The sequence below is a fragment of the Strix uralensis genome, chromosome 6, assembly GCF_047716275.1.
Source record: "Strix uralensis isolate ZFMK-TIS-50842 chromosome 6, bStrUra1, whole genome shotgun sequence".
In the NCBI taxonomy this organism is placed as follows: domain Eukaryota; kingdom Metazoa; phylum Chordata; class Aves; order Strigiformes; family Strigidae; genus Strix; species Strix uralensis.
The window spans coordinates 27985802-27996649 of record NC_133977.1 but is presented as its reverse complement, the minus strand read 5'-3'; the positions used below and the strand labels follow the sequence as shown (position 1 = coordinate 27996649).

Here is a 10848-nt window from a genome sequence, read left to right as displayed (position 1 = left end):
GAAAGGGCCAGGCTGTGCCGGAGGGTGGGAATGGGGGCTCAGCCCAGGCGGGGGGCACTGTAGGGTGCTCCCCGCCCCCCTCCTCCCTTCCCCCCCCCCCCGCTCCCTCGGGAGCGGCGTGACCTTAATCCGAGGCGACCTTGAGAGGCGGCGGCTGCGGGGCGTGCAGGGGCCGGGGGCGTCCCGCGGGGCCGGGGGCGGGCTCGCCGCCCCGCCGCTGCCGAGGGGCGGGCGGCCCGGGCAGCCCCGGCCGCGGGCGGTGGAGCACCGGCGGAGCGGAGCGCAGCGGCACCGGCGAGCGGGTACGGGGCTGGGCGCCGGGTCCTCGGCGGGGAAACCGGGCGTCCTGCGGGGGGAGAGGGGCGGCGGGGCGGGCTGGGACCCCCGCGCCCGGGCAGCGCTGCCCCAGGGGCGGCCACACGGGTGGGGTGGCGTGGGGTGGGGGGAGAGGTGCCCGCGGGTTTCTTTCTTCTGCTTTAAGGTGTCACTTGTCCTCCGAGCCCCGCACCCCCCGGGTGGTGCTGCCCCATCCCGGAGCCCCTTGTCTGACGGCCCCCCGATCCCTCTGAGCCCGTCAGCTGCCGGCTGGTCGCCCTGCGTGGGTCAGGCTCCATCCCCGGGCGCCGCAGCGTGTCCCGGGTCTGCGTGGGGCTGAGCAGAGCCCGGGGACGCGGGCAGCCTGTGCTCACACCGGGGCAGCGGCGCGGGGGGGGTGGCCGGGGAGGGGGGCATCCCTCCCTGCTCTGGCACGACCACCCCCACGGTGGCATTTCATTCTGCCGGGGGACTCTGCGCTGGAGCGGCTGGGGAGCGCCTACACCCGCTGACCCTCCAGCTCCGCTTGGGGACTGTCACCTCCCGGAGAGAAGCTGCGGTGGCTCAGTGTGCTCTGGGGGGAGCTGGGATTGTCCCTGGCAGGAGGCAGCTGCCCTGCGGGAAGCCCTTGGGTTGGGTTTCTCCATCCCCTGGCTCCTGGCCCGCTCCCCTCGACAGTGTAACTCAGACGGGGGTGAGGGGGCTGCATGAGGCCGGGCTGCCCCTGGCTTGGGGCATCGCTCACACGCTGGGGAGAGCCCAACAGCTGTGTCCTTGCATCCACGCTCACGGGATCTTCCCTGCACTGGAAGGATCGTCTCCTCTTTGCTGTGTGTGCAGGGAAGGCACAGCTCTGCAGCTGGGGCAGGGCTGGTTACATTTGGGCGGTGCCAGGAGCCTGTAAGGGCTGGCATTGGGGCACATCAGTTTAGCTCCAAAATCTCAGAGTGGTTATGGGCCTGAGGGCTGCAAACAGCTCCCTTGCATGCTGCCACCTTGCACATGTGTGTGGCAGGGTGCAGAGAGGACAGACCCCATGGTGGCACCAAGTCCATCCCTGTCCCAGGCCGGCGTCTCCCTCCTCTCCTCCAGCCTCGGTGCCTCTCCTTGCGCTCTGGCTTCCCCAAAACATCCCCATCTCCATCCCCTTGCCTGCTGCAGCACAGGGGCCATGGGGCAGGTTGTGACCTGGAGCTGTGACCCTGCAAAGTGGCTGTGGCAGTGAGTGCTGCCAGGAGGCAGGAGGGTGCAGGCAGATGGATGACTGGGGTTGTGCCCCCCTGGTTTTCTGTGGGCCATGGGGTTCAGGGGGGGTGAGAGTGTGCTGGGGCAGGGTGTGGGGCATTTCTGGGGCTGTGCAAGCCAGTGGACATCAGGGCACCCACTGCAGGGCCCAAGAGGAGTGTGGTGCCACCCTTCCATTTGTAGGTGCAGGCACCCTGAACCCTGGGCCGGTGGGTTGGTGACCCCTGGCACGTCAGATGCGGCAGGGTGCGGGCACTGCCCTTGCACTTGCGGTCTGAGCCCTGCAAGAAGGGCTGGTGCTGGGAACACACAGCCCTGGCACTGGGCACTGCTGGGAAGCAGCTGAGATGGCACCCCAGTCACTCCGTGTCTCCAGGACACGTGAGGTTCCCAAGAGCATGGACGGGCAGTCCCCACTCGCCCCAGAGACAGCCAAATGGCCACTGCCAGCCCCACGCCTGGCGTGTCCCCCAGGACTGGGGGCCACAGCCCCAGCCAGCGCTGTGCTGGGGTTCTGCTCTGCCCATCCCCACACGGAGCAGGGGACAGCCGCCGTATGGCCCCGGGGCCCGCGAGGGTCTGGCAGCCAGGCTTGGCAGCTGCCTGCACACTGACGGCACTGGCTATTCCCAGCCCCGCACCACCGGTGCCTGTGCTGAGTCAGGGGCCTGAGGCACAGCTGCCACCCCTGCGACCCGGCACTGAGCCCCTTGCCCCCAGGGATCCCCGGGTCCCTTCCTGAACCCAAATCCCAGCCCACCATCTGCAGCATCCGCTCCTTGAGGGCCCAGCTCCAGCACCCGGGTGACAGGCACATCCAGCGATTTGTCAGTCTAATTAAAGTCTTAACAGCCTAATCAAAGCCTTATTGTCAGTCCAGTTGTATTTATAGTCCCATTTGTCGCAGCGCACTCCCTGTACAGCTGCCAGTGCAGTCGCAGTCCTAGGGTGCTGACATTCCCCGAGGAGAAGGCGCTGGGGAAGCTGAGGGTCCTGCTCTGCACCCTCTTCCTTGCTCTTACAGCAAGTAAGACCTTACTTCCAAATTTGCTGGTTGGGGGCCATTTCCCAGGCAGTGGGGACTTGTTCTTGGCTCTCCCAGGCATCCCCAGGGCAGTTTTTCCTGGCTCCTGGGGCTGCTTCTCCCCTGGGAGCAGTGACCTGGGAGCACCAGGGCTCTGGTACCTGCTGGGTTACGGGGCAGCTGCACTTGCAAGTTTTTCTGTTTTCCTTTGACACCTTTCAAGCTCCGGCTTCCCGGTAACACAAATTAATATTTCATGAACACGGCGGGGTGAACTCGACACTTAAGGAAAGCGATGACCCAGCAGGAGACAAGCGCAGGTGCGCTTGCACACAGGCAGGGGCACACGCACCTTGCACATGCGTGGGCACGGCTGGAGCCCACCTGGCGGAACCCAGGTGCAGTGGGGAGGTCCGGCCACGCTCCCCCCAGCAGCCTTCTCTCTTCTCTCCCCAGCGGCCACCAGCGTGGAGGAGGCAGAGCCATGGCATCGCTGCTGTGCAACGCCCGTGAGTGCCCCGGTGGAGGGGAGGTGCAGGGCAGGGCACCAGGCCATCCGGATTTACGCCAGGGCAAATCTGGCCCATGGGTTGAGCTCACCTTGCTGCACTGGGGAACATCCTACCCCATTGCGGCCACTGGGGTTTGGGCTTGGCAGTGCTGAGGGTGGATGGGAAGGGTTGATGGGGAATTACCTTCTGCCCCTCCTGTGGTGAAGGGACTTTGTTTGGGGTCTGTCCCTCCTGCATCCCAAATCGAGGGACCATGTGTGGTCCCAGAGGCAAGAGGGAGCAAGGTACCAGGGATCAGTGCCTGGATACCCCCACCCTCAGTGATGCAGCCCGTGCTGCCTCCAGGCATCCAGCTCACAGACACGCTGGAGCAGATGCAGCAAGGGACGCTGATGCGCAAAGTCAAGTCCAAGAGCTGGAAGAAGCAGCGTTACTTCAAGCTGCAGGATGACTGCATGACCATCTGGTACCAATCCAAGAGGACAGGCAAAACTGAGTCTGCCTGTGAGTACTAGATGCTGTGTGTTGGCCATGGGGCTATTAATAGGGTTCAGAGTGAATAGGGATGTGAGTGTACAGAGATTCTTGGAGCTATGCTTGCAAAGGGTGCTGGGGCATTCAAGAGAGGCTCCATGTGCATGCATGGGCTCTTCTCACCCACACCTCTCCATGAATCCTCCTGCCCCTAGCAGGACCCATGAGTCACAATGGCTGAGTAGAAATTGCAGCTGATACAAATGGAAGGTCTGGCATGCCAGTGGAGGAGTAGGCAGACAGAGGTGCGGATGGATGGATGGATGGATGGATGGATGGATGGATGGATGGATGGAAGGAAGGAAGAAGGGATGCCTGGAAGGACAGATGCCTGTGGGCAGTGCCCCCTGCCCTGCAGTCCTTGTCCCCCACAGACAGGCCTCCCCTCCCTCTGCCTCAGTCTCCATCAGCGATGTGGAGACGGTGCGGGAAGGGCACCAGTCGGAGGTGCTGCAGAGCCTGGCCGAGGAGTTCCCACCCGAGCGCTGCTTCACCATTGTCTTCTATGGCCGCCGGGGCAACCTGGACCTCATTGCTGGCTCAGCGGAGGAGGCACAGTGCTGGGTCCAGGGCCTGCGCCAGCTCATCGAGGTGGCCACCAGCATGGACCAAAGGGAGAAGATAGACCAATATCCTTCCTGCAGGCACCACTCTGCCCTCCACCCCCATCCCCTGGGCCTTGCATCTCCAGCCTTGCCCCAGCGTGTGCTTAGCTCTTCTGGGTCTCACCATCTGCATCAGGGCAGGGAAAGCCCCCAGAAAAATGAAGAGGCCCTCTGATGCTCCGCAGCTCTGTCACTCTTAGCCAAGGTCCTTTCCCTTAACATCTGCCTTGGTTTCTTACATGGATTCGTGACTGGTTCCAGAAAGCTGACAAGAATAAGGATGGGCGCATGAACTTCAAGGAGGTGCAGCGTCTCCTCAAGATGATGAACGTGGACATGAATGAGGATCATGCCCTGCGGCTCTTCCAGGTAAGCACTGCACCTGAGTGCCGGGAGGGGCAGGGGAGGGGCTAGAGGGGTTGGAACAAGCTACACAACACCTCCCTGCAGAAGGATGTGGTCACTTTCTTCTGTCTGTCTGTCCATCCATCGATCCATCCATCGATCCATCCATCGATCCATCCATCCATCCATCCATCCATCCATCCATCCATCCATCCATCCATCCATCCACAAATCCATCCATTTATTTTGTTCACCCAACTACCTGTTCACCCAGACAAACATCCATTTGTTCATTTATCTGTCAACCCAACTAGCCAAGGCAGCTGTTCCTCCCTCCCATTTATTTGTCCATCCAGCTGCTTATCTGTCCACCCAGCTAACCAGCCAGACAGCTGTCCATCCATCCATCCAGCCATGTAACCATCCATCCATCTGTCCTTCCACCTGTTAATCCATCTCTCCCTCCATGGACCCACCCATCTATCAGTCCACCCAACCAGCCCTCCATCTGCCAATCCATCCATCCATCCATCCATCCATCCATCCATCCATCCATCCATCCATCCACACACTGTTGGCGTGGAGTCTCTGTGCCCTCTGTTGGGGGTGGGTAAATTACCCCACAGCCCTATGGGGTGGCCAGGACACCCCATTTTTGCCCTGGCTAGGTGCTGAGTGAGCTCCCTTGCAGGATGCTGACAAGTCGGAGTCGGGGACACTGGAAGGAGAGGAGTTTGTGCTCTTCTACAAGGCCCTCACACAGCGTGAGGAGGTGCTGAGCCTCTTCCAGGACTTCTCGGAAGATGGGAAGAAGCTGACACTGCTGGAGCTGGTGGATTTCCTGCAGCAGGAGCAGCTGGAGCATGAGGGGACAGAGGAACTGGCTATGGAGCTCATCGACAAGTATGAACCATCGGAGACAGGTGAGAGCCAGCCCGGACATCAGCTGACCTCCACATGGGGGGAAGGAGGGGGCTGAGACCCACAGCCCCACAGCATGGGCACCCCAGCCCCATCCTGCTGCAGGTGGGCACAGCAGGGAAGACCATTTATGGTGTGATCTGTGTGCAGTTCCCCTTTTTTTGGTCCATTCCTGGACCATTTTGTTGTAGAAGGTTGACCAACCATGGGGTGCAAGCTCCAGCTTTGGGGTCCACTGCCCACCTTCCCAAGGTTACTGACCTGGGGCATCTCTCCCTGTGCCCCAGCTTCTGGCAGTAGGGCTGGGCATTCCAGGAGCCACCAGCAGCCCCATTTTCCCCCATCCTGTCCCCTCCGGGTCCCCAGCTGTTGCTGAGCCTCCCCTTCTACTTGCAGCCCGGGCGCGCCACGTACTGAGTGCCGACGGGTTCCTCATGTACCTCTGCTCCCCGGAGGGCTCCATCTTCAACCCCCGGCACCAGGTGCTGTGGCAGGACATGAGTCAGCCGCTCTGCCACTACTTCATCTCCTCCTCCCACAACACCTACTTGATAGAGGACCAGATCCGGGGCCAGAGCAGCATCGAGGGCTACATCAGGTAAAGGGGCTGCTCCCTCCTGGCTGACCCCAGCACCCTTTTGCCCCCGTGCCGTGCCCTGGGCAGCTCCATGGGGCAAACCTAGAAGCTCCTTTGCCTCCTCCATGGTCCAGCACCCCTGTGGCCATGCCATGGGGTGCTCAGCAAGGGGGGATGCTGAGCCCAGCTCTACCTGTCCTGCATGCAGCAGCATACCCACCCTTGGTGATTGTCCCCTGGTCCCTGCAGGGGTGACATCCACAGGCAGAGGGGAGGGGAGGGCAGGGGGCTGGTGGTCTGGCTGGGTGCAGGGTCCCAGAGGTGACAACCCACTCCTAGGGCTCTGAAACGGGGCTGCCGGTGCTTGGAGGTGGATTGCTGGGATGGGCCGAATGGGGAGCCCATGGTGTACCACGGCCATACCTTCACCTCCAAGATCCCCTTCCGGGAGGTGGTGAGCACCCTGGGGAAGTACGCCTTCAAGGTAGGGTACCCTTCCCCGGGTCATGGGTGTCATGGGTGGCCTTCGGCGGGTGGGAGGCGACGTGGCTGCAATTCGGGGCAGTGATGGGTGTCTGGAGGGGGAGCGGTGGTGGGGCTTACACACCTGGTGCTGCAGCAGGTCTGACCCCACTGTGAGCGAGGAGGGTGACTGTGTTCCTTCCCAGGGGACAGCACTGAGGGGTCTGGCTCACAGCCCTGTGCCATGCCGTGCCATGCCAGGGGACGGGGGCTCATGTAAGCACTGTCTGGTGGGGGTGTAGGGGTGACATGGGGCATGGGGAGTGCTGGGGGGTGCAGGGGTGAGATGAGATACAGGGGAATGCTGAAGGGGTGTAAAGGTCTCAGGGGGATACAAGGGCACACAACGGGCTCCTTCCTGGCACTGACCAGAGGGGAGAGAGCTCCCCAACCCCACCAAGGCTGATCTCCAGCTGTGCGTGTTCCTCCCCAGACCTCAGACTACCCGGTGATCCTGTCCCTGGAGAACCACTGCAGCATGGAGCAGCAGGAGGTCCTGGCCCAGCAGCTCAAGGACATCCTGGGGGAGCAGCTCCTCACCACCACCACTGATGGGCGTGTCCCCACCCAGCTCCCGTCCCCAGAGGTAGGAACAGAGCATGGCCACACTGGGCATCACTGTCCTACCTGGGACTGGGATGAGGTGGTGGCTCTGCTGTCCAGAGGAAAGGTCACCTCTGTCCCAGCATCGTCCTGCTCTGCTGGAGCACTCGGGGACCTTGGGGATACTGTGTCCTCATGTTCACCGGGGTCCCAAAGCTGTCCCCAAGGTTGTCTCCCCATGCCCTGCAGATCCAGAGCAGGGCAGAGCACTCCTACCTTGTCCCCTCCTGGGTGCTGGAGGGAGCTGGTGGTGCTCGCCCCCAGCAGTGTGGAGTTCTGGGGGGACAGCAAGTCCCATGGAGGAGATGGGCACCCCAAGGTGCCTTCCTCTTGTCCTGGTTTAGCCAGGATAGGGTTAAGTTTCCCCAGCAGCAGGGGGAGAGCTCTAGCCAGGTTATTCAGATATCATGTGGAAGCCATCGCGCTTCTCACTGCTGTATTGGTAGATATTTTGCTCTGTTCATTATTATTATTGTTACTGTTATTGTTATTGTTGTTGTTTGTTGTGTTGCTGTTGCACTGTTGTATTAAACCTTTCCTTGCACTGTTGTATTAAACCTGTCCTTATCTCAGCCCGGGGCTTTGCATTTCACTCCCTTTGTGGGGGAGGGGCAGCGGCCGCGTGGTCTCAGACCCTGGCAGAGATTAAACCACCACACCTCTCTATCCCCAACTCTGCAGGAGCTGAAGCACAAGATCCTGCTGAAGGGGAAGAAGATCGGGCGGCTGGAGGACACGCTGGATGGGCCAGGGGATGAGGCTCCCGATGTATCTGATGATGACAACGGGGCAGAGGCAGAGGAGGAGAGGCGGAGAGTGAAGGTGGGTGGCCTGGGCTGGGGACTGGCCAGGAGTGCTGAGACCATGGACAAAGCTATGGGCCATGGTGTCACCTAGTGCCAAGAGAGGCAGACCCTGCAGGGCCATCACCAGGCAGGGGGGACAGCCCTTTCTGCCATGCCAGCCCCCTCTTTTCACACTGTCCCTGTGGTGGCACCATGTTGGGGTTCCTCTGCTTGCTCCATTCCTGGCAGAAAGGCTGCCCATGGTGGGGATGCTGCCACCCCCAGCACATCCTCAGCTGCTCTTGGCTGCCCTGGGCTCTACAGCCCCTATCCCGGGTGAGTGCTGGGGCCAGTGCTCCCATCAGGAGGGACCCAACACAGCTCTGCCTTGCAGAAGGACAAGGAGAGCCTGGCACAGGCATTGTCCGACTGTGTCGTCTACTGCAAGAGCGTGTCCTTCCGGGGCTTCCAGGAGGCCCGCAGCCATTCCCGGCCCTCCGAGATCTCCTCCCTCTCTGAGGCGAAGGCCAGGAAGCTCATCCGGGATGCGGGTGAGACGGATAGGGCAGTGGCACCAGGGGACTGGGCCAGGGTGGAGGGGGCAGGTGGCTTCCTCAGGAATAGGGTTAGAGCCTCCAGATATCGGGGTTCCCCCCTGTCTGGGGGAAAGGGCACCCAGAGGGGCTGTACCCTGGCTTTTGGCTCTGGTAGGTGAGAGGGTGTTACCGCCTTAGAAAGCAAGGCAGGATGCCTGGGTTCCTGTGAGGGGAGAGGGATGAGAATTGGTGGGTGGGTGGGTGGGTGGATGGATGGGCAGGACATGTTGTGGGTGGCTGTGCAGGCCAGGGAATGACCCCACAAGTGGCCCTCACGCTCCATCCCTAGGGAATGAATTTGTCCGCCACAATGCCTGGCAGCTGACACGCATCTACCCCAGCGGGTTGAGGACCGACTCCTCCAACTACAGCCCCCAGGAGATGTGGAACGTGGGGTGCCAGATCGGTATGGCCAGGGGGTGTCAGGGCTGCGGGCTGGGGAGATGCCCTGGATCCCATGCCAAATGGCGCCATCAACACCAGTGTTGGTGCCAGCTACAACCCCAGCTGGAGCCAGGTCTGGCTGCAGGCCCTTGCTCTGCCCTGGGCAGCCTGGGGGTACCTGGGTATCGGTACCTTGTCCCCCTGTGCAGCCCTGCGTCTCTCTGGCCACGGGGACAGGCTGGTTCTCAGCTCCAAGCAGGGCAGGGTGCCTCCAAGCTGCCCTGAACCCTTTCCCTGCCACCTTCTCCCAGTGGCCCTGAACTTCCAGACGGCTGGCACGGAGATGGACCTGTGTGACGGGCTCTTCAGCCAGAATGGCCGCTGCGGCTACGTGCTCAAACCACCCTTCATGAGGGACAAGGACACTCTCTTCAACCCCAGTGACCCTGACAGCTGGGAGGGCCCTGGCCCCACCACCCTGACAATCCAGGTATGGGGTCAAGGAGAGACCCTGGGGAGCCGTGACAGTGTCCTGGGGATCTCTCGGCCCCATATGGGTGGGGACACTATTGGGCAGCGTGCTGGAGCTGAGCAGTCTCCCAGCAAATCGGTTTGGCTGCTCTCCGGCTCACGGGGTCCCTGCCCCTTCCCGCAGGTGATCAGCGGGCAGCAGCTGCCCAAAGTGGCCAACAGCAAGGACGGAGCCATCATCGACCCGCTGGTGCGCGTGGAGATCCACGGGGTCCCCGCAGACCAAGCACACCAGGAAACCAAGTACATCGAGAACAATGGTGAGCCCCACAGTGGTACCAGGGACCCCGCTGCGCCCAGGCAGCCCATCCCTGTCCTCCCTCGCCCTCCCAGTGCCACTCTCCCTTCCCAGGGTTTAACCCCCGCTGGGACGAGACGCTCCAGTTCCAGCTCCATGTCCCTGAGCTGGCCCTCGTCCGCTTCGTGGTGGAAGATTATGACAAGACCTCCAGGAATGACTTTGTGGGCCAGTTCACCCTCGCCTTTGCCAACATCAAACCCGGTGAGTGGCTGCTGCCTGGTGGTGGGGAGGACCTAGGGCAGCCCCCCAAGGCTGTCTGGGGCTCAGCTGAGTGCTAGAGAGCAGGGTGGGGGGCAGCAGTCAGCCAGAGCCTCACTGTCCCCCCTCCAGGCTACCGCCACATCCATCTCCTTTCCAAGGACGGCACCAGCATCCCACCCTCTTCGCTCTTTGTCCACATCCGCATCACCGAGCCGCCTGGCCCTGAGCAGGACTGAGCTTGTGGGGAGAGCAGGACCTGGATAGAAGCCACAGAGCCAGCCCCGAGCAGCTGGGGCCACGGAGCCAACCGCATCGCCCTCTTGTTGAGCCATTTGTGTCATCCCTGTGTCGTCGTTGCTGCTGTGCCCCCCTTTGCAGTAGTCTCCGAGGGCTGGGAAAAGGCACTGACCTCCCCTTCCCAGGTTCGGGATGCTGCCTCCCCACACACGAGCGTGGGGTCTGTGCTGGTGCAGCCCCCTGCACACCCCAGGTGCATCGTGCCCTGGCCCATAGGCACGGCTTGGACGCGAGGAGGAGAGATGGTGCGTGGCCCCCCAGCTCTGCTGCAGGGGCTGGTCCCCCCTGGCCAGGCGAGCAAGGCTGGAGCTGAGCAAACCCCAGGGCTGGGCAGAGCTGGGAGAGGAGTCGGTCTACACCACCCCACGACCCTACAGAGCCCCATCGCAGCCCCCAGGGCTGCTCCTGGCTGGTGCCCTTTACTAACCCTTGCCACATCCTTCCTCTGTAAGCAACCTAATAAATTGTTCGGTGACAGGCAGGCTCAGGTCTAGGTGCAGCAGTGTTGGGGAGAGATGGGGAGCTGGGCTTGTGCTTTTTCCCTATGGGC

General features: G+C 62.1%; 1 protein-coding gene across 3 annotated transcripts; it reads left to right on the top strand.

The window, feature by feature from the left end:
- The first annotated feature begins 180 nt into the window (after positions 1-180).
- PLCD4 (phospholipase C delta 4) lies at positions 181-10779 on the top strand. 3 transcript variants are annotated; one of them, XM_074873465.1, is made up of 16 exons: positions 181-302; positions 3041-3093; positions 3442-3600; positions 4031-4261; positions 4477-4604; positions 5272-5503; positions 5898-6099; positions 6418-6562; positions 7034-7186; positions 7885-8025; positions 8383-8539; positions 8874-8990; positions 9178-9458; positions 9624-9759; positions 9852-10001; positions 10131-10779. In XM_074873465.1, exons 2-16 carry the CDS (start codon positions 3069-3071, stop codon positions 10235-10237), a joined length of 2364 nt encoding a protein of 787 aa, XP_074729566.1. In that variant the 5' UTR covers positions 181-302; positions 3041-3068; the 3' UTR covers positions 10238-10779. The 3 variants fall into 3 exon arrangements, with proteins under 3 accessions (XP_074729566.1, XP_074729567.1, XP_074729568.1); XM_074873466.1 differs by lacking the exons at positions 181-302; positions 3442-3600; positions 4031-4261 and adding an exon at positions 2865-2904 and having other exon boundaries at positions 4497-4604; XM_074873467.1 differs by lacking the exons at positions 181-302; positions 3041-3093; positions 4031-4261 and having other exon boundaries at positions 4497-4604.
- The last annotated feature ends 69 nt before the right edge of the window (positions 10780-10848 follow it).

Excerpts from the sequence above, each read along its gene's own strand:
- PLCD4 (XM_074873465.1), top strand. The coding sequence starts at position 3,069 with ATGGCATCGCTGCTGTGCAACGCCC. Across the intron at positions 8,991-9,177 it reads GAACGTGGGGTGCCAGATCG|CCCTGCGTCTCTCTGGCCAC; the intron begins GTATGGCCAGGG and ends CCCCCTGTGCAG. Across the intron at positions 9,459-9,623 it reads CCACCACCCTGACAATCCAG|GTGATCAGCGGGCAGCAGCT; the intron begins GTATGGGGTCAA and ends CCCTTCCCGCAG.